Raw genomic sequence first — 24,292 nt, 5'->3', positions numbered from 1 at the left:
CACAAAGAGTAAATTGAGAGTGAATTTTGTAGTTAATAGATTCATGGATAACTTAACAATAAATTATTTTCGATAGAGGAGTAGATATATCCGAACACTGTTATGCATGAATTAGTACGGATAATTGATGCTCTACTACTAAATTATCATTATCTTAAATGTTGGAAGGGGTGTTCATCAACATTTATTCCGAAATGGTTTCAATTTTAGAGTAACCTTCAAGTTAAATATAAATAAAATATAAATCTTAGTACCCTTTTAAATTATTTTATCACAATTCATTCATTTATTGTATAAAACACTATAATCATAATACAATTATAACATTGGAGGAAAAACTAGGCTGAGCCTGTACTATTTCTCTCTCCAAAAATGTTGATAAAATGCTAATGTTGTCCAAAAGTTAAGGTTATGATTGTTATCACACACTGCTTTGTCACTTGATTTTCGGTCCAGGAATAATGAGTTGAAAATGTTGAATTTTGAAGGTTGATGTTATACTCTAAATGAATCACAATAAATTAAAAACTTTAAAAATATTGCACTTATTTGAAAAAATTGAATACAAAATCAAAAACCTACTCACTATTAGTTATTTGCAGCTTTAATTATTTTATTTAAAAGGGTACTAAGATTTATATCTTATTTATATTAAAAGTAACCCTAAAGAAAAAAGACAACCTTCAAGTTGCTTCAATCTACTTCAATTTTGAAGTTGGTTTTGCAATCTATATGAATATGATGACTCAAGTTATGCTTAGTCCACATTATTGCAGAATCTCTGTCCAAGCTGGTAAGCTTGGCCACATTGGTCTTGCCATCCGCAGTACAATGTGACCGTTTGTGGAAATGCTCGGCTGGCCACTTGCCTTCGCTTGGCTGGCTTTTGCTCGACAAAAATCGGAGGGACGGCAAGCAAAGACCAGTGAAGGCGAGCGCTGGCAAACCACCCATCCACACTCTTGCGCTAGTCATCATTGGGCGAGAGCGTGGATGCGGCACAAGTATGAAAGCTTGAGTAGAAAAAAGAAAGAGGAGTTGACTGACCATAGGTTCGACAAGCTCGCCGATGCGATACTGTTCGAGCGAGATGGGCGGCAGATGTCTCAGCATATCGTCCCAAATGATGGGCGTGACACCCGGGTGACGCGTGCGCACAAACTGCGCCACACGAGTCACGTGTTGCAGGAAGAGAGTGTCACGTGGCTGGCTGCGACACCTCACACACTCGCCCATCTGAAACACCTCGTCGCAGCCTATGTGCAGGTACCTGATGTTCTTGTGCATGTCCATCACCTGACACAAACAAAATAAACAATTGAATAAATAAATAATAAATGGCGTAACGTTTCCAAACCGGGCCCCCCTGCAAAAAAAATCCGGGCCCCTCTTTTAAAATCGTACCACCTTTCTCCAGCCCCCTTCTCCCTTAATCCCAAGCATTAAACTCTAATGCTAACGTACATCTTTCATGAGTGAATTACATAGCTTAGTTGAAAAAATAAAACTTGTTCTTGATTAAATTCTACCATTCAATAACACGATTCGAGAGGAACTGAACCACTGAATGCGGATGTGAATTGCAAATGAAATAATGAATTGAGTATGCTATTATATAGTATTTATATTTTCGGCGCCCCTGCCACTCTATCTATATATATATATATAAAAGCGAAATGGCACTCACTCACTGACTGACTGACTCACTCACTCACTCACTCACTCACTCGCATAACTAAAAATCTACCGGACCAAAAACGTTCAAATTTGGTAGGTATGTTCAGTTGACCCTTTAGAGGCGCACTAAGAAATCTTATGGCAATATTTTAACTCTAAGGGTTGTTTTTAAGGGTTTAAAGTTCGTCTTTTAGCATGTATATTCTTTTTCTCTCAATCTCTTAATTATAATTGAAATTTCCTTATCATATGTTACTATAGAACTATAATCTAGATAGAGTACCTCTTCGAAACAGTTGTTAACTGGCAACCAAATTAATAATTTTGTCAGGTTGGCATTAAGTTGAGTTGACTTTGTTAGGTTTGCACCAAGTTGAAAACCTACATTTATCGAGGAAAAATTGATTGGGCAATCTACTTCAATCCTGGGAATATTATATTACTAGCCGTCAGGCTCGCTTCGCTCGCCATATCCGTTTAGCCAGACGTTTAGTCTGGACCCCCGACTGGATTGTCCTAGCATGATAAAAATGCAGGCGAGCGAAGCGAGCCTGCTAATCTCATTCTTGGATAATCCAGTCGGGGGTCCAGGGGGCGGAGCCCCCTGGCTAGACGGATATGGCGAGCGAAGCGAGCCTGACGGCTAGTATGGTATATATGTTCAGGAATTCAATGGGAAAATAATTTATTTCCTCCAATGCTTACTTAAAGATAGTAAATAAAGATAACGATTTACTTTAGAACCATTCTGACAATCTTTGTTTGAATCAGAGAGAAAAGAAGTAAATCTTATATCTATAAGTAAGTGGTTTGAATAGACTCAGTCTGGATTGTCTCACCGGATGTATAAATTTTAATGATTTGTGAACAAACAACATTCCTAATTTTTCAATAAGCTCACTACCAGCACACAATTATTGAAGCTCTGTCAATGGAACTATAATTATTATTATGAGTAGATTTGAACAATGATTGTTTTTCTTTCTCGCCTACATATTATCCGGGCCCTAGCCCGGGCCCCCTAGGGACCCGGGCCCCCCCGCGCCGCGGGCCCCCCCCCTTACGCCATTGAATCTCAGTACCCTTTTTTGAATAATTTTATCACAACATGTTCGGACATTCATGCCATTTTCAAGTGATTTGAAATAAATAAAACATGTTGTGATAAAATAATTAGAAAAAGGATACTGAGATTTGTATTTCTAGTTATAAATACAAGCTTTTCATATAAGAATAATGATGGTACATGGAACATGATTGAATAACCATCTAAATAAATATTGGACCTTTGTTTTGGCACGATTTTCTTCAAGTTACCGATAGAATTTTCATGCCCTGAAACATTTGTGAGCCGGATCTCACTTAGCGTATGATCACATTGGATGCGTGTATGTGCACGTTAGATCATACATGAGCCAAGAAACAAAATCTGGAAAAACCCATTGTAACACGTTGTGACTTGTCTGTAGCTGCTCACACTGCACGTGTTCCTTTTGCTCTTTCCAGAATTTTGTTTCTTCACTGGAATTTCACTGCACTGGACACGTGAACTCATAATCGAGAATCCAGCTTTATTATTTAGTTACTGCCCGATTCCTAGTCCATAATACCAGACCTAAAGTACGAGAGAGATTACTTTTTACACGGCTCTCTCTCAAAGACAGAGAGGCCCGATGCTCTTCCATTCGCTAATCACTCCCACTATCTAACAGCATTCCCCTACTTTTGTGTCAGCATCCAATTGTGCGCAGCATGCTTACTCCTCTCCACTACTCTGTCCATGCTACAAACTGTGCAACGAGAAATCGGTTCCCCTCTACATGTTAGTAAGAGTAATATCAAAAATAAAAATCTAAGTAGCCTACCCTTTTTTTTAAATTGTTTATTTTGTTTTTTAAGGGTACTTTGATTTTTATTTTCTATTTCTATTTGTAAGCAAGATGAGGAAAGGCGGGAGAAGCCTCCACCAAATATGCAAGGAGGATGTGCCTTCACCAATTATGTAAGGAGGGAAAGAACTATGATAACAAGAGAGAACAGAATAACTAGAACTTTATTTAATTGGTATCTTTCGGTTTTACATGGTTGAAAATGATAAATATCAACTTTTCTCTATTACAAAAAGGTAAAATATAAATATATATACAATCACAATATTAAAATTGAATTTAATGGGGAAAACAACTCGCTGCTGCTTAAGATGATTCAATCTTTGTGGTTACGAAAATTAAGAACAATGATCTTATCCAGTAGTCACCTACCTTTTGAATATGGCTTCCCCCTTTGGCATCCACTGGTTTAATCGCGACTTTACAGTTAGTATTTTTTATACTTAAAGAAATACCTAGGGCTACAAGAGTAGCCCAAAAGAAAAAAGTTAAGAGTAATATCTCTCGGACGGATTGATACTGACCTGTTCGATCATCTGATGCACAAAATCATGCGAGGTGTTTAGAGAAGGACAGAGCGCTTGGGGTGACTCGGGCACCTCCCTCAGTTCGCTGAACTCGCTGTGTTTGAGGGCGAACTCAACATGGCCGAACGTCTGCACCAGAGGGATCACCTCCAGACCGTTGCTGACGGCCGCATCTATTATCTCCTGCACGTCTTGTCTGCAAACAATCAATCCCTCGAACAATAAATGAATCATTCATATTAAATTCAACTACCATAACATTTTAAAATTTTATCTACAGTCACGGTCTCACAAGTTGATTCCTGAACCGATTTATGCCTTACACAACAGCAAAGACGCTATTATGAATGGCAATAGCATTTGATCAACCAGCTAAGTTTTTGCCAGCTATTTGAGTCAACAGACTAAAATTTCAAGTTGGTCAGTTCAATAGTTCAGAAGTGATGATCCCTCAAACATGTATTCTCTATCACGTGCATGTTTATTTCAATTCTTTATTTTTTGTAGTATAAAAGATTGAAGATTTTCATTATAACTGTTCATAATTTTATTAAAGACGCCGTATAATCAATTGATGTTATAGTTACACCACATCAGTATTTTATTCAGACCATAGATGTGACCATAGACCATAGATTTGTAGATTGCTTACCTAGAGTAGGCATTGCCGGCAGCCAGGGGGGCCAACCGCCCCGCCCAGGGGAACATGTCCTCCCATTCGATGAGCACTCCAGTGGCGCCCAACTCCTTGGCCAATGGCATCATCCTTTTCAGATAGGATACTCTCGGCGGCGCGCCTTTCAAATCGAAGTGCATCAGACGCTGACCGGGCACGTAGATGCTGCGACTACCCCCGCCATTGGATGACCCCGCATGGTCGTCTAGACTGTCCATCAGTCCTACCCCTCCTCCTTGTCCCCCTAGCAACAGATTGTTGACATCGTCCAGCCTCTGGTTGCCTGCGTTGTTGTTATCTAGGAGGTCCTGGTTTTGGAAACCTGTTGGCAGAAAAGAGAATGACACTTGAAATAAAGTTGGACAGTCAATTCTTCATCATTTCATTTCATACCATAGATGTCTAGTGAAATATAAAACTTGAAAAATTGGGTTGTTGTCTAGTAGGTCCTGGTTTTGGAAACCTGTTGGCAGACAAGAAAATGACACTTGAAATAATATTGTTAGATAACCAATTGAGAATTTAGATAGACATAGGCCTAACGTACATAATATTTGGACAATTTAAGACAAAATTAGGAAATTGAAGAAGTTTTAGGCAATAGCCTGTTTTTTCTTCTCTGACTACTCTATTGTTTACTCTATCCAATAAATAAATAAATTCTCGACAGTCAAATCCCTCAGGAACTGTTAACTATACAACTTGAAAAAATGTATTTTGTATTTCATCTGAATACAGTTCTTAAGGCTGTGCAACAGGCTAAAAATACCTCGAACTGGTGATATTTTCATATATTTTCGATCCTTGCCTAGGTAAGGAAAGTATTGCTTTCCGAAAAAAATTAAGGTACCCTAATTTGTAAATTTCTATACGTTTCAAGTTCCCCTGAGTCCAAAAAAGTGGTTTTTGGGTATTGGTCTGTATGTGTGTGTGTGTGTGTGTGTGTGGTGTGTGTGTGTGTGTGTGGTGTGTGTGTGTGTGTGTGTGTGTGTGTGTGTGTGTGTGTGTGTGTGTGTGTGTGTGTGTGTGTGTGTGTGTGTGTGTGTGTGGTGTGTGTGTGTGTATGTGTGTGTGTGTGTGTGTGTGTGTGTGGTGTGTGTGTGTGGTGTGGTGTGTGTGGTGTGTGTGTGTGGTGTGTGTGTGTGTGTGTGTGTGTGTGTGTGGTGTGTGTGTGTGTGTGTGTGTGTATGAGTATATGTGCGTCTGTGTACACGATATCTCATCTCCCAATTAACGGAATGACTTGAAATTTGAAACTTAAGGTCCTTACAATATAAGGATCCGACACGAACAATTTCGATCAAATTCAATTAAATATGGCGGCTAAAATGGCGAAAATGTTGTCAAAAACAGGGTTTTTCGAGATTTTCTCGAAAACGGCTCCAACGATTTTGATCAAATTCATACCTAAATTAGTCATTGATAGGTTCTATCAACTGTCATAAGTCCCATATCTGTAAAAAAATTCAGGAGCTCCGCCCCATCTAGACAAAGTTTGATTTTAGATTCCCAATTATCAGGCTTCAGATACAATTTAAACAAAAAATTTCAAGTGGGAAAGATTGAGCATGAAAATCTCTACAATTAATGTTCAGTAACATTTTCACCTAAAATTTAAAATAAGCTCGAAATTCGAGAAAATGTGATTATTTCAATTGCAAACTGTTGATTCTATTAAATCATTCACTATGAAGAGATAGCAGATCTTGTGTGTCTATAGCGTTATTGTCCTGTCACCAGCTGGCTCTTTGAATAGTAGTAGACGAGATGCGCGGGAACACTAGCGTCAGGTGATCAATTTTCATAACGGCAAGGAAAGTTGTGTGAGTGTGCCACACCAGATTTTTATAGTATTAAACTATCAAAATAAGGGGGTTTCCCCCCTTAGTGGGAATAGGTAGAATAGTGAGATTCAAGTTATAAGGTCAGCATCTGATCAACATTGGTTTGCTATCCTTGTCTGTCATTAGACAAAGCAGACACCTCTATCCTTTTTCTTCTCCGCAACCTTGCCAAATCTTCTACAGTCTATAAAGATACATGATAATATATATTGTTTTTGTGTCATGCAAAATTATTTCTTAAATATGTGGATATTTCCTATTTTAGTGATGATAATGTGAAATATTTCTTCTATGTTTGGTTTTGAAGCATCTAAATTTGAAAATTTACATTGTAAAAATAATTATTAAGGACTGAAAATTTTGTGAAGTGAACAACTACAAGACTTAAAATATTTCGGACTATGTGTAACCTTATCTAAATTTGGGAGAGGAATAGCACAAGGTTACCTTATTTTTTCTTCCCTATCACTTTGATGATGTACTTATTGTATCAATCAATAAAGAATGAACTGTAGAATTACTATAGTTGATAACTGTACTTATAACGAGAATATTTGTACAAATAATTCTAAAAATAAATTCACACAAACCTTTATTGACAAAGGCCAACAAATCACTCTCAGAATTCATATGTTTTATTCCTTTTCCTCTGACAATCCCCTCATCTCTCAAACTATTCCACGAGTACCGAAACCGCGCATCTTTGGTCACCCAATTCACGCAGGTTTTAATCCTCCGTCGCAGACTGTTGAACGGTTGAGATCCCTCCACTTTCAAAGAAAACCCCGGTTGAGAACTCCGGAAGTCAGTATCCGAACTCAAGCTCGCCCGACTATCAACTGTCTCGCTTCCAAAATTTGTTAACGCTGCAAATTGCCTCTCCTGACGGATGAAACAGGCGCTAGCGATCTTCTCAAAAGCCAGATCCGAGTTCAAAGCGACATCGGCAACAGTCAAACCCGCTTTCGACTCACTCTGTACCTCGACAACACTGTTCAACTCGATATTCTGCTGACAACAGCACTCCACCAACTTGCGTTTCAAATTCGTATTCGCATCTTTCAAGCGACTCATCACATCCTGTTGCAGTTCTATTTTAGCGTCCATTTTTTCTAAATTTCTGTCACTTTTGTTTAGATTGTCTATTAGTGAATGAATCGATTTGCTGAGACGCGATATTTGAACTAACAGTAGTTCGCATTTCAAATCTTTTGGCAGTGGACTCAAAACTGGGATAGTTCTGCTCGAATGTCGTTTCAACTGAGACATCTTTGTTATATTATGATATTTACAACAAAGAGCAGCTTTATTTACATCAACAGCTAACTTATATTGTTTTATGATACAGTAATAACAACAGATATCGCTAAACTACATGACAATATTCAATTTGATAGTAAATAATTTTTTTAGACTACTTTTATAAAAATTATTTAACTTATATTGTTTTATAATACAGTAATAACAACATATATCGCTAAACTACATGACAATATTCGATTTGATAGTAAATAATTTATTTAGACTACTTCTATCAAAATGGGGGAGAGAAACAATTTTGGGTTTATCCTGTTTATTGTCTCTCAATCATTAATTTGATGTTGTAATTGTGGAATGAATAGAATGAAAGATAAATTTTCAAGATTACATGTTACCGTATTCCAATTAGAATAAAAAAACTAATTGAAAATAAGGATTAGATTGCAATAAAACTCTATAACAATTTATTCTGTACTATCACATAGCCTATGATGATAAAATGTAGACAACAATGAAAATAAACTCAAATAATGATGCCTAGTATATCACAAATAATTCACATCTCAAATTCCAGGCTATATTATGTTTTGCTCAGTAATTAAAATTTTTCTTCATGTTCAAATGATAATATTTTCAGACTGAAATTCCTGGCTATATTATGTTTTGATCAGTAAACTTTTTCTTCATGTTCAAATAATAATATTTTCAGACTAAATAATATAATCGATTTCAATAGAGCTTTACTCAAGTTATGAGATATTTAGCTCAATTATAGGTTTTTGAAAAAACCAGACTAGTTTTTCAACACTATATTTAATAGTTCACTATATTGTAATAGTTTTATCTCACTTCAGTCACTATCTCTGGAGATATTTCATCAACATAATTACCGGACTCACTACTATTTTTTTCTAGTTTTTAACAGGATGCACCACTCAACTCATTACTTTACTCAACATTTAATGTACTGCTACACATATTCCAATTTGAAGTTCCAACACACTATGGTTTCCATTAGGCCTACACTCTAAACACTTCACAGTCAACTTACAACACTAAACTCCCTACATCTTCCACTGTATTACAATGTGCATGTTACATTGATTTTTGTTAATATACCGTACTAATTATTTAAACACTAATAACACTAGCCGTATCCCAATTTGTGAGTCACACAAATTGACAAGAGGTCCCCTCTCATCTAAACACAGTTTAAAACTGACCCCAGAACTATAGAGAGATGAAATTCACCGCAAAACATTATCAATATCTACCACAAGTTGCCCGGAAACAAAGGATAAGTAGCAGGAAAAGTAAACAGTTCCTTGATTCTTGACGTTTTTCTGTTGTCAGAATGTTTGCTCCAATAGTTTTTGCTCATCAGATTTCTATTGAATTCAATGTGATTTCAGGAAAATGATTATAATGCTATAATGACTGTTGATAATCTAGAATCTAGATTAATTTGTTGATTCATCTATTCAATTTTTCAGAAGTCTTTTCGAATTTCCATATTAATTTCTAAGTCATTATTTTGCATTTACAGTATACATTGTACTCTTGATGAACTGTTATTTATTACTAATTTTTTGTTATATTACTAATTATTGATAATCTATAAGCGATTAATTTGTTGATTCATCCATTGAATCTTTCAGTAGTCTTTTGGAATTTCCACAGTAATTGTAATTCTCATTATATAAATTGAATATAAGTATACAGTAGATATAATAAGAATACATTATACATTGCACTCTTGATGTATTTACTCAATTATATTTGTGGAAAATTGAAATAGATTGCTGTTCTGAGCTCGATCTTCAATCCGTATTTTTATTGTATTTCTCTGTATTCTTTTACGAGTCTATTGATTAATATTGTAGTATTTCTCTTGGGCCTATAAGCTTCAACCCGAACTTGAATCTAAGATGTAAAATAAACGTGAAGAGCCTTCGAATATCTTCGATTAGAAGTTTATTCCAAGCAGCCTTCCTATTGCGAAGCTATGCCAATTTTTTCAAGTGTACAAGTATTATGGATTTGTAACTGAAGCCCAGCTTTGGTTCTTATGAGAGTAGTCACACATTTTCATCCACCAATACGTGAACACTTACATAAGAACCAAGGATTTTTTTCTATCCATTAGGACAGAATTCATTACAAAACACAGCATTAGTGGAAGGAATAAATTTTTCCTCCAGCTACTGTCTAAAGTACTTACTTTACTCCCTGAAACATAATACTAAAGTGTCACTTTTTCGCTCTCGGTAGTAAAAAACTGAAAAACTCCCTAGGGAGTAAAAGTGACTCCATTTAAATAACATAGGAAGCATCTCTAATTCAAAAACTCACATGTAATAGGTTAGAAGGTCTAAGCTCAGATGAGAAAGCGTAATAGAGGTGTCTGTCATTGAGTCAACTGAATTCAATACCACAACAAGAAATTTGAACAACTCATGAAATATATGTTTGTATGATATTATATTCTTATTTTGTAGACGATAAAAATTTTAACAATTTTAAAAATATTTTATTCTATTCAAAATACCAGCCAACAAATATTTTTGATCTGCAATTCAAATCTGAAACGCGTGATCTGGAGTCAGCCATTTTTGGTAGCCGCTCAGCTGATACAATTGTTACAACTTTTGCCGATAGATAGCGCAATCGGCAGTGCCAATCAGCCGACTGGTTTTTAGGTTTTAGATTTTAGGTTATGTTGTTAGGAAACATTGTCACCAATACGTAAGTTTTTAAAATGATTTTATTTGCAGTTTCTATAAAAAAATGTAGATGGAGGAAAAATATTGTGTACATCGCGAGCGAAAAATACTTTTTCTCCCTCAGGAAAATTGATGCCCTCAGCTTCGCCACGGGCTTCAAACTTTTTCCCTCAGGGAGAAAAAGTCGTACTTTTCACTCTTGATATACAAATAACTATTGTACTTGAAAAATATCACCAGTAGAAAGTTTATTTTTAGCCTTTGCACAGACTTCATAAATATTATTCACCTGCATCACCAGCTCCGTTAGGATAGTTAGTAGGCTGATGATTGTTGGCGACAAAGTGGACGCTGTTCTCAGCCGCGACTACAGCCGCTGACACCGACTGCTGCTGCGGCTGCTGGTCGAACAGCTGACCGCTCACCACCTGACCGCCGACCGCCTGCCCGCCGACCGCCTGACCGCTGTCCACCTGCCGACTGCTGCCGTACTGCAGACAGAGCACCAGCAGGGTGGCGCCTGTCGCAGCGCCGAGCACCGTCGACTTGCGACGCCACACGCGGCCCGCGTACGAGCCGAACACTTTCATACTGCAACATAAAACATCACAAATTGAACATAAATTGATGTAAAAACCTTCATAATGCAATACAAAACATTCAAAATTAAACATATACCGTACATCAATGCAAAAACCTTCATACTGCAACACACAATGCAACGGTAACAACATCAATGTCAACAGTCAACATCAATGCAGAATAATCACTTTTACCTATTTAACGTTCAACTTGAAACCATGATAACTATTTACTCAGTCTTTGGTTCCACAATATGGGGCTAGCAAGGCATTACAAATTTAACATTCACTAGCCTTCATACTGCAAAACAAAACTATAAAAAAATCAAAATCACTTAACATCAATGCAAAATAATCACTTTGTTCCATATTATGAGGCTAGCAACACAAAACATTAGATTTTTACATTAGTACGAGGCGAACACCTTGATACTGCAACACAAAACAATTGAGATTAAGCATATACATCAATGCAAAATCTTCATACTGCAACACAAAACTATACAAAGAATAAAATCTGTCAACATCAAAGCAAAACAATCACTTTGTTCTATATTATGGGGCTAGCAACACAAAACATTTACAAAGTTGTACATTCACATCAGTACGAGCCGAACACTTTTATACTACATCACTCAAAGATAACACAAAAAGCTTTGAGCACAAAATAAGGATACCCTTGGTTATTCTTTACTGCGTGCTTTGGGGCTGCCATTTTTCTCGAATGTTTGAAGTGTAAGAACTGCAAGTTACCATAGAGAAAATATAGCATAAGAAGATATCCAATGGTATAGGGCGTTTATGTTCCAAAGTTCACGCCAATTTTCTGTTAACACTAGCCGATTACTGTCGACTACTGTATTACTGTACTATTACTGTTTTGGCCGGTCAAGAGTGTGAGAACGGCACACTACGAGAGATTATCAGCGTCACAGCTTCACAAAAAAACTATCGCATTGAAAAATACACCTATAGCTTATTGTTACAAAACAGATTTACAGATATGAATCAATATTCAATTCGATATTATATACTGTATAATGTTCGGTCCAAATTAAACATGCACATCAACTTCTGACACATTGTTTGGTGAGATGTTGTGATATTTATCCCTAATGAAAATAATAGGTAGAACAAATCATAATGAAACAATAAAACATAGAGATGCAGTCGAATTCAGTAAAGCACCAATTATCCGAATCAGTTGGGACCGAACCCTTTTCAGTTGATCAAATATTCGGATAATTGGACTCAATTATGGGGTAATTCAAGTAAATTGCAGGTCACTCATCAACCAATCATAGCGCTTGCTCAATGTTATTCTGCTGCTCTTCACACTAGGGTTTTTAGTTTACCAGAGATTGATAATGGTGTAACTACCGCAACTGGTACTTTGATATTTCAAAAAAAAAAAATGTAGTTGAGGCAATCACGAATGAGTTATTTATAAGAATAATTGCGAGAGAAACAGCAACCTGAACCCAAAACTACTTCTCTCCCTAATCAATATCCAATCTAAGAGAAATTGGCTCGTAATGGAAGGTTGCCTTTACTTTTCATACTCAATTAGCAGTATGAAAATGAAATATTAAATTTTTGATAATTAATAAAAGACTTGGAAGATATTGAATCAAATTGTGAATGAATAGAAGACATTAGTAGTGGTTTTCCATGAAGAATAGCCTTATTTTCAAGGCCTCAAAGAGCTAAAAGGACTCAGGAGGTTATAGTGACCGATTAAGCCTATGCCTACTCTAGTTGAGCACAACACAGAAAGTAGCAGTTGATCCATTAAGAGGATAAAAAACAAACAGTTTACACGGCTTTTAGAAGCAAAAAACCGCAAAGCTCAATTCAGAGTGCACAGTAGATACAAAAAAAGAGAACAAATGAAGGTAAAAGGGATTGAGAAAGAAGAGATAAACAAAGAAGGCTAGTAGCACGCCACGTACGTAATTTTTAGCCTGCTGGTGAAACCTAAAAGCAACAATTAAAATAAATCCTTGTGCAGTAATACACAACGAACGTGGCAGAGAGAAATAGGCTTGCTGAAACCCCTCTTCAACCACACATTCATCTCTAACCTAAAACCCTCAACCCTAAACCCATCCGCTTAAAACTGCTAAACGTCAACCAAAAAACCAGTCATGGTATTAGTCCTATATCATTTTACAGTGAGGGCATTGAGTACTTATGTTACCTCAAATCATACATGGTTGAAATGAAGGATATCGAAGAAGAAAGTAGATAGAGTAAGATGAAAAAAAATGAAAAGAGAGGGGAAAATTTAATAGTGATATCCAAAACACGTTTTTAGCAGTAAAAGGACAAAACTATAAAAGGCAATAAAACTAATAACAATGATGATAGTTTTCGATGTAGTTCGATAGTTTCAGATGTACAATTTTACAATTCGATAGTTTCAGATGTACAATTTTACAATTCGATAGTTTCAGATGTAGTTGAAGTGTTGAAGTACAAGCCAGTATAATTTATTATGAGACTAAACTGGTAAAATTCAGTCACAGAATACAGCAGTTATAGAAGTTTTCTCTGATTCAGTAAAGTAAAAGGCAGAGGTTAGCAATGGTAACATGAACGATTTTTGTAAATTGTGGCCTTCATCTGTTTCAGAGCTTGCTCTTCTTAATAATTAATTTTCTATTCAACAGTTTTGATCAATGTACCTAGAATACATTCTATTCTAGGTACCTTGGTTTTGATCGAGTTCGTCAGATTCCGGTTCTCAATTTTTTCCTATATCAATTGGTTGAAATCACGACTGATTACGATTGGTTTTCCAACAGTCAATATTAACATTAATCTAATATCAATATCAATTCCTGAGTTTCTTACCCATTATAATGAATTTTTGTTCCCAACTCGTGGATAATTCGTGAATTTTCTGTTCAATTCTCAATTGGGCTAATTATCATGGCACAGAATTCGGGGGATATGTCCTCAAGGGCAAGCTGTTTTTGTTAACTCGGCTAGAAAATATTTCGGTTGGAATTAATAAATTTTACCATTTCATTAGCTCTGTTTTTATTCATCAATTTTTAAACCATGAGTTATTGTTAGAAATATATTGATATCATTTAAAACGTTAAAAATTAGGCAGAAGTAGCAAAAAAATTCGAAAAAATAAAAGACGAAAATGAAAAGTCTTTCTGAGAGGAAAAGAGGGATAGATACTAGTGACGAAGTGAGAGACAGTGACAGAGGGATAAATGCTAGTGACCCAAGCCCCAAAAAATGTATTATTCTGAACTCCACCCCATCCTACCTATATACCACCATCAAAAACAAAGCAGCAGTCATACTGGACCCCCGAAAAATGTTCTCCTGTCAACCTATATGGCTCCGAAAATCCTATAAAACCACAACGACCGTTTCCCATCCAAAACGTCATGTCGCACCAAACAATGCAAAGTCAAAGATAAATTATATTCGACGATTATTTTAATCCTTCAAATCACATTTTCTGGACATAACACAGCCACTAATTAATCAGAACCTTTAATATTCATTTATTAAAGTCTCATTCGATCATAATTGAGAAATTAAATTGTAAATAACACCTATTTATTTTAATTCTATTTTTACAGAAAATTTATTTTTAATTTTTACAGATCGGAAAGGAAAATCTAAGGATTCCTTGTAATATTTCTCTCAGTATAATGACACTCAGTTATCAAATTACTAATATTCAAAACCAAATAAGTTACATAATACTGGAATTATATTAAATTATACACAGTTTTTGTATGGAACTCCATTGTTTTAGAAAAATATGAAGCCAAGAAAACAATAACGCTCAGTAAGAAGCCATGAATTTATTCAACTGGGCCAAAAGTTGAGACAGCCAGCCTTTATTAAAAGCCTTCAAACAATAATCGCGCGCTAAAGTTGTGAGGAGGCAGACAAAACTTCCAACTTTTTGCTGCAACAATCCAGAAAAACTTTCGCGGAATCCTCAACTTATCCACAACTTTCCGGGATAAGAAGTGACTCCCAAGTTATTTCAGTGTTTTTCTTTACAAACTCAGTTTGGTGAAAGGAAACTCAATGAATTCATAGTTTGAATAATTCGATGGATATTTAATTAAAAGAAAATTTTATTATCCTTCAAGTTCTTATTATATAAAATTGACAAGATGACAAGTTAGGAAAGCGGAGACATAAATTGATCGAATTCTTGGCTCATTTTGCATAATTTGAAGCCATAGACGTTCAAAAGAAGAATATGAGTTGCTATCAAACTTCAATAAAGCCGTGAAGCCATTATAACCTACGAAAGTTACTGTTTTTCGCGTAGCCTATCCTTGTCTGTTTAAATTCCAAATATCGGGGCACCGAGCTTCGCTCGTTATTTTTATTTATTGATAAACAGAACACAATTATCTAATATGATCGTGTTTATATTTCACAGCTGGCTATACGTCATCTTATGAATTTCGGGGATGCGATATTTTGATTTTTCACATACTCACTCGCTCACTCACTTTTTTACCATCCACAGCTGTTTCAGCCAAGGATGAATTATCCTTTTAATGTCGTTCAGCGAGTTTTCCCAAGGATGAGACCTAGTGCAATCGAATCTTTATATCATAAACCTACTATGTTCTAAATTTCGTGAAAATCGTTAGAGCCGTTTTCGAGATCCGTTAAACATAAATAACCAGATATAAAAATAACCAGATACATAAATACAGAAATTGCTCGCTTAATATGATAGGATTTTCAATTCTCAAATATCAGCTAGATTTATAAATCCTAAAAATATTATTATAACATAAATTTGTTTACCTTCTCTTTTCAAATTTCCTCCATTAATGGATCTTATTCTTATTCAATATGAATAGCAAGTTGTGTAAAAATTAGCAACTATTATTATTCGCATCTATTGAAAATAATAAAACAAAAAGTATTGCACAAAACATATTTAAGTAGAGTAGTTAAAGCTGTGGCCACGTTATTTCAATTCTACTATCATTTATATCTTAATTTGAAAGATATACATGTGAATTTAACGGTTTCATGACCATATTTGGAATACTTGGGCGTGTCTAGCCTCGGCCAATGACAGTAGAACTCAGCGTTGATTGGTCAACAGGTATCAGAGCTTATTGTAGAGCTTAACCCACACTATATACATATTCTACTGCTCGATGTTTAAGCTATCAATTTACTAGAGATTGTTAATCAACCGGAACTAGTATCTCAAATTGTTTTAATAATAATAATCAGTGTCTCAGTGGTTTTGACAATATCAAGTCGTTTTCATACAAATTTAGATTTTGATAATGGTATAACAACCGAAACTAGTATCTCGAATTGTTTTAATAATAATAATAATAATAATAATAATAATAATCAGTGTCTCAGTGGTTTTGACAATATCAAGTCGTTTTCATACAAATTTAGATTTTGATAATGGTATAACAACCGAAACTAGTATCTCAAATTTTTTTTTAATATATATAATCAGTGGTTTTGACAATATCGAGTCGTTTTCATACAAATTTAGATTTTGATAACCTAAACTTGCATCTCAAATTATTTTAATAATACAGTAGTATCAGTGCCTCAGTTATCTTGACAATATCAATTCTAGTCATTCAAATAAAGTTAAATAGGTAACAAATTCAATTATTGTTAACTTGAATTTAGATTTCAAAATAGTAATTTAGATAACAAAATAGTCATCTACATTTTCTGTACAATGTCTCTAATGTAGCTGTATGTACGGCCACAAATAATATTTGTACTAATATTTTTAATTCAGTAACCATACAGCCCACATGTCCTGATATTAGCAAATAACCTACAAAACAAGTTCATTGTTACTACTTTGAACTCTGACTTGAAATTATTCTGCAATACGAAATGTAGGCCAAGGGCCAAGGACTATCAACCATCATGTTATCAAATTGTTATGCTCCAGACAGCTGTCTGTCATTCACTCTCACTTACTCCTCTTTCTCACAGTCCTACTACTCTTCTCTTCTTCTATTCTTTTATCGGTAATCGTTCAATTAACTTCTTATTCATCATCTCCATCCTCCTCTCACACACATTCAACAGAACAATATTATTATGATTACAACACAATTTTTGCACTTTTATCCCGACATACACTCGATTATTTAGATGTAAGAAACAATTTGTATACCCAGAAGACTGAAAATCGTATAACTATACATCGTGTGTAGTTCAGAAATTGATCTCAATAACACCTCATTATCTTCAACATATTTTCTATGTTCTATTTGCCTGTTTTTCTTATCATATTGTAATGTTCTTGACCTGATAAATGAATGAATAGATCATAATCATTACATCATCAGTATATCATATTCAATTCCACTTTCCATCATGAACTGCTTGTTGATGAACACTTTCTGAGTAATTTTGACACGACATAGCAGTCTAAGTTGTGTAAAAAATATGACGTGTCAAAATTATTTAAAAAGTGATGATATTATCAATATAATCATTGAATAGCACTCTATCTTCATGCTGTTGAAGAGTAGAATGTTGTCATACTTCTGATAATTTCATTCAACAGTTACTAATAACTTTAGTTTCCATTATACATTTATTGTTGATCGAGCGAAGTGAGGTCTAAGATTCAAGTCGACGGTTTGGCATTTCTCTTAATGTTTAAATGTTTGAATGTTTATATGTTGCGCATTTACGGTGAAACGCGGTAATAGATTTTCATGAAATTTGACAGGTATGTTCCTTTTTAAACTGCGCGTCGACGTATATACAAGGTTTTTGGAAATTTTGCATTTCAAGGATAATATACAAGGAAAAAGGAGCCTCCTTCATACGTCAATATTGGAGTGAAAATCAGACTATAGAAATTATTCATCATAAATCAGCTGTCGAGTTGACTATAAATTGCATGCCATGACGCATGCAATTCAGTATCTCAATGTAACTTGGTAAAAAATTAGCAGCTGTGTAGACTATAGATTGCATGCCTCATTCCTCATTGCATGCCTCATTGAATGCAATTTTTATGCACTATTAAAAAATAGGATGCAAAGAACTTATATATAACAGCTCGTCTGGGCGAATAGATGTCTTCTGGTTTTCTCGCGCTAAATTCCGGAAAGCGTTATATGATACTGTACTTAAATCTTGTGTAATCAGTGTGGATGTGCTTATGGTTTGGGATGTCGTTATAACTGCGCGAGGTCTACTGTTCACAGAACTTCTAGTATACTTGAATTTAATTTAAATCAAAGCCAGATGGAACTGGTCTCAAGCGGTCATCCTTCCAAAGGGAGTACCAAAGCTTGTCACTTAACAAATCTGAGCGTTTGAATAATATAAATAGAGTATAACATAATATAATATTGGTTTACAAAAACCGAGCTAATCAGAGAGATAAAAGATCTTGATTATTGATTGTTTTAAACGTATGATTGAAGCAGGTTTAGGAATGTGCCCTGTTACATCATACCAAATTTCTTATCATTTTTATAACTTCTGCAGAACGATTTTGGAGTAGCCTATCAGATGAATGTGAGGGATCAATATGGAATAAAAAACCGATTAAATATCCAATTAATAAAGAATGAATGAACGTCTTTTCAAGCTGCATGAATGAACCCATCCTCCTCGTTAAAGAATAAAAAATCATCTAAGAATAAATCCACTTTCGTCTTGCAAAAATTTCATTCTTCCATCAACAGACCGTTCGTTTAGATCATCGTCAAAATCATAAAACCAGCGCATCTTCCATAAACGGCTCATAAATAACAAGGCTTTCCGTCTCATCAACGTTGGCAATTGACTTTCAACCGAATGGCTTCATTTAATGCCCTCAACATCATTAAATCAATCTTCTCGGGGAGATAAGAAATGATCGTTCATCTTTTTTTGTCATACATCAAATGTTTCGACATAAAACTGTCGACGAAAATCATCCAAACTTCCCACCTAGATAAAAAATAGACTATATTGAAAACATAGCTGTGAAAAAAATCCAACCCATGCTCAGTTGATATTAACTTTCCAATTCTTGATAAAGTCAATTTTAATGTTATTAAAATTGAAAACAAAGAGAATAATCGATAATTTATTGGTTTATTCATATCATGAATGCGTATAATTGAATAAAAAATACGGCATCCAATATTGTTTCACTTTCAATTAAAATGAACTGTTGCTACGAGGAAAAATGAGAAATATTTCACAAGCTCATGTATTTTTCAGCATTATTCAAGCGTTGAATTCGTTATTATCCCCGTAACGAGATCCCAAAATAACCCTTCTTGAAAATCCCAGTTAATTATGTAAAAGGAAAATGAAATAGGGGAATATGGGAAATGGAGGTTGTTTATGAAAAAGTGGGGAAAGCTTGCTTAACTGATAAGTGCTAATAGGGATTCCCAATTTTTGATAGATACAATTTTGATAAAAGGTTGAAAACAGAGAGAGAATATTGAGTGAGATTAGGACAGATTACTCAAGTCTTCTCAAGTTAATTATTATATTTATGATTCAAAAGATTGCGATAAAAGTGAGAGATGAAATTTTTCTTCTTATCTAAGTCTGTCGTAGTCATTTATTTCTAAATATAGTTTGAAAAGTCCGTTGGAATGATCGGAAGGCATAGTTGCCAATTTTCCTTTTTCACCGGCTACTATATGAGATAGTTCTACTGTATCTCAATTATTATTTTCCATCTGTACCATTATTTTATTATTTTTTCAATTTGGTACCATTTTCATGATTATCGGTTGGAAAATAGTGTCCGAAACAGGAAAGAACGAAGTGCCTGTTTCAGCCCTTTTTCAGAACGGAAACATACCTCTTAATAATTATTAATTTCCAACTGTATCACATTAACATTGTTTTGCTATCATTGTCTGTTATTAGACGTAGCTCCCTTCCTTTTCTAGCTCCACACCGTTGCCAAATTGTTTGTTGTTGAACCATGTAGAAATATGATGAGCTACCAAAGTATTCCATACCAATTTCGAAATTCTATTACTGAATCATTAAAATGATTGTATTTATCTCAAATTGATTATATTCAATAAGAAAATACACCTTTCAATGATTGAATAATAGGTTTTCATAATTGGAATGAAATACTTTGTTAGTTCATCATGCATTACTATGTTTTATTTGATAGTATATTTCTATTTAGTCAACAAAGAATTAGGCAACGGAGCTAGAAAAGGAAGGAGCTTTGTCTAATAACAGACAAGGATGGAAACACTTCTTAATCTCAATCAGGTTCTGACTTTACATGAATCTCACTTCAGGTAAAATTCTATTGTCGTTTGCTATAAACTATAATTTTACTAGTAGTTCTGTGAACAGTAGACCTCGCACAGTTATAAACCGCAGCCTCCTCTTATACTGTCCATCAAAGTAAATCCTGTCTGTATGTCGTGTCGGCGAGATATCGGTGTGAAAACGGCTAATGGCTGTTCGGGTTGGTGTATCAAAAATGCTAACAACAAAAGCTGATCTCCTTCAAGACATACTGGCAACATGACAGCCCGAGTTCAAAGCAGAGAAAGTTCGAGAGACAATACTGTTATTTTAGTTATTAATTGCATGCGTTATTGCACGCAATCATTGGTTCATTAATAGTGCATAAAAATTGCATTCAATGAGGCATGCAATCAATAGTCTACACAGCTGCTGATTTTTTACCAACTTACATTGAGATATTGAATTGCATGCGTCATCATTACATGCAATTTATAATCAACTCGACAGCTGATTTATGATGAATAATATTCTATAGTCTGACTTTTACTCTTATATTGACGCATGAAGGAGGCTCCTTTTTCCTTTTATATTATCCTTGAAATGCAAAATTTCCAAAAAAAACCTTGTATATACGTCGACGCGCAATTTAAAAAGGAACATACCTGTCAAATTTCATGAAAATCTATTACCATGTTTCGCCGTAAATGCGCAACATTTAAACATAGAGAGAAATGCCAAACCGTCGACTTGAATCGTAGTAGACCTCACTTCGCTCGGTCAATCATGACAGTATCATTATTCTATTATCATTTGAGACTATTGTTTTTATAATATTGTTTGTATGCTTTCAGTGGCATAATTTGATCAAAATGAAAATAGAATGACATCTAAAAATAGAAAGAAAAAAATAGTAATGATATCGAATATTTATATAAAAATAGAATGAAAAAGAAATCGATGAAAATGAGGAATGATATCAAAAATTGATATCAGTTAATGTTTTCAAAAACCTTGGTCGATCGACTCCAATAGCTCCCTCCATACCAATAACCATGAAGAATACTACCGTCTCCGACTTTCCGATAATAACAACCTCATCCAGGAAATGCTTTCTATGAAAAAATGATGAGAATCAAAAGCCGAATCTAAGATTCATTCAGTGCAGCAAACGGCTTCCCTAAGTCCTTCACCAAAATTGGTTCTGTCCACGGAAAAATTGATTTCATTTCCATCTTCTTTCATTATTTTCCTGAGAAGCACCAACCAATCGCGCACGCTAATTCAATTTCAGTACAAAGGATGTCTTCTTGCCTCATTGAAAACGAAGAAAAAAGAGATAGATCTACCGCCTCCGGTAGAGGTAGAATGAGATAGAATAAGATAGAACAGGTGGAAGATAAAGAGAGAATATTTATTAAGTTGAAAAATGGGGCGCATTCATTCCTATTCAATCACTTCGCATCAAAAGAGACCCTGAATGCGAATTAAAGAAGGAGGAGAAGAGAAAGAAGATGATCGGGAAAGAAGGATATGATAACTGAGTTGAACATTGCCAATGGATTGTTCCAAGATTTCCTCCAAAATTCAGTTGATATGATTCATGGAATTCAGTTGATATGATTGGAATTCAGTTGATATGATTGGAATTCAGTTGATATCAATTTTACCTCTGAATTCACAATGGAGAATAAATAATTCATTAAGTCTTTTTTCTTAAGGGCTACTCTTAAATATAAATAAAAATCTGGTGTGGCGCACTCACACAACTTTCCTTGCCGTTATGAGAATTGATAACCTGACGCTAGTGTTCTGGCGCATCTCAAGTCTACTTATAAACAAACATCTGAGCCAGCTGGTGACAGGACAATAACGCTGGAGACATACGAGGTCTGCTATCTCTCCATAGTGAATGATTTAATAGAATCAACAGTTGCCAACAGTTTGCAATTGGATAATCACATTTTCTCGAATTTCGAGCTTATTTTAAATTTTAGGTGAAAATGTTGCAGGAAATTAATTGTAGAGATTTTCATGCTCAATCTTTTCCACTCGAAAATTTTTGTTTGAATTGTATGTGAAGCCTGATAATTGGGAATCTGAAATCAAACTTTGCATAGATGGGGCGGAGCTCCTGAAATTTTTACAGATATGGGATTTGTGGCAGTTGATATAGCTTATCGATGACTATTTTAGGTATGAATTAATCAAAATCGTTGGAGCCATTTTCGAGAAAATCGCGAAAACCCCTGTTTTTGACAACATTTTCGCCGCCATCTTGAATTGCATTTGATTGAAATTGTTCGTGTCAGAACCTTATAGTGTAAGGACCTTAAGTTCCAAATTTCAAGTCATTCCGTTAATTGGGAGATGAGATATCGTGTACACACACACACACCACACACACACACACACACACACACACATACATACATACAGACCAATACCCAAAAACCACTTTTTTGAAACGTATAGAAATTTTTAGAAATTGAGGTACCTTAATTTTTTTCGGAAAGCAATACTTTCCTTACCTATGGTAATAGGGCAAGGAAAGTAAAATAAAAATCTAAGTACCCTTTTAAAACTGTTCAATCACGACATGTTTCGGCTATATAATTCCATTATCAAGTAATTGGGAAATAGATAAAACTATCATTTTATTATCATGATTGTACAATTTTCAAATGGTACTTTGATTTCTAATTTTTATTTATATCATTCATTCATTATTGTAAGAGTGCAAATTGAAGCAAACTTCTTACCCGTGGTTATTGTCGCACAAAGCCAGCTTGAAATGACTCAGCAATCAGGCAGACTGAATTCTTAGGCCGTGGAATCATAGAGACCTGAAACAAAACGAATAAGAAATAAATCATCATTTAAAATAAAGAAATCATTCAAAAATCATTTATTATTTTCTGTGTTGTTGTGAGCGTTAATTTGTGGTATACAATTCATATTGGATGAAAACGACTTTATATTGTTAAAACAATCAATCTATTGAATCAATTTGAGATAATAGTTAAGGTTGTTACACCATTCCATTATCAATCTCAAGTAAACTGGAGAATGTATATAGTGAGGTCCACGTTATAATGACAGTATTTGATCAACTTTGGTTTTGCTATCCTTGTCTATTATTCGACAAAGCCGGTGGTACTATCCTTTTCTAGGTTCACAACGATACCAATCATGTTTTTTACAGTGTAGAAATATAATTAATTAATGCAGAGAATCGGCATCGCTATTCTTCTATCTTTATCCACTGCCATTATAACGTGGACCTCACTATAGTGTGGCTGAAGCCCTACGATTGGCCATTAGCTGTTGACTAATGAAGGTTGAGCTCTACTGTCGTTGGCCGAGACTAGACACGCCCAAGTATGACACTGCTCTTCACTCCAAACCCCAAATATGGTCATGGAGCCGTTAAACAACAACAACAACAACAAATCAAGAGAAACTTAGTAACAAACAAAACTAAATGTATAATATGAATATGAATTAGAGAACTTTTAAATTTTATGAATTGTAATTTACGATGTAGACTAGAAAATTGAGTATTATTTTATTCTTTCATATTTATATTATCAACTACGTTTCATCAGTTACAGAGTTTTTCTTCATCTGTTAATGTTTGAAGATAGAGAAAAGAATTATTTGTCTCCTAAGGATAAGAGACAAAGACCCTCCTTGTATCCTAAGGAAGGATATTCGTTTGTCTGTGCTTGAAGGTTCTCATGACCTTATTTGGAATAATTGGGCGTGTCCAGTCTCGGACAATTACAGTAGAAATCAAACTTCATTGGTCAACAGCTAATAGCCAATCGTTGGGCTTAAGGCAGTGCAAAGGCTAAAAATAAACTTTCTAC

General features: G+C 34.9%; 1 protein-coding gene across 2 annotated transcripts in view; it reads right to left on the bottom strand.

Annotated features, from left to right (window-relative positions):
- LOC111044695 (hexosaminidase D) overlaps positions 1-24,292 on the bottom strand; it is a 68,228-nt gene that overhangs the window by 10,835 nt on the left and 33,101 nt on the right. Inside the window, exons 2-6 of one of the 2 annotated variants that reach the window (XM_039426621.1) lie at positions 23,183-23,266; positions 10,886-11,187; positions 4,746-5,091; positions 4,091-4,289; positions 1,048-1,296 (exon numbers count right to left, since the gene is read on the bottom strand). In XM_039426621.1, coding sequence (XP_039282555.1) covers positions 1,048-1,296; positions 4,091-4,289; positions 4,746-5,091; positions 10,886-11,186 — 1,095 coding nt within the window. In that variant the 5' untranslated portion in view covers position 11,187; positions 23,183-23,266. Of the gene's footprint in view, positions 1-1,047; positions 1,297-4,090; positions 4,290-4,745; positions 5,092-7,203; positions 7,768-10,885; positions 11,188-23,182; positions 23,267-24,292 lie in introns of those variants that run through there. The other variant, XM_039426620.1, reaches the window with a different exon arrangement.

This window comes from Nilaparvata lugens, chromosome 4, assembly GCF_014356525.2.
Source record: "Nilaparvata lugens isolate BPH chromosome 4, ASM1435652v1, whole genome shotgun sequence".
In the NCBI taxonomy this organism is placed as follows: Eukaryota; Metazoa; Arthropoda; class Insecta; order Hemiptera; family Delphacidae; genus Nilaparvata; species Nilaparvata lugens.
This window is presented reverse-complemented; position numbering and strand designations above follow the sequence as displayed.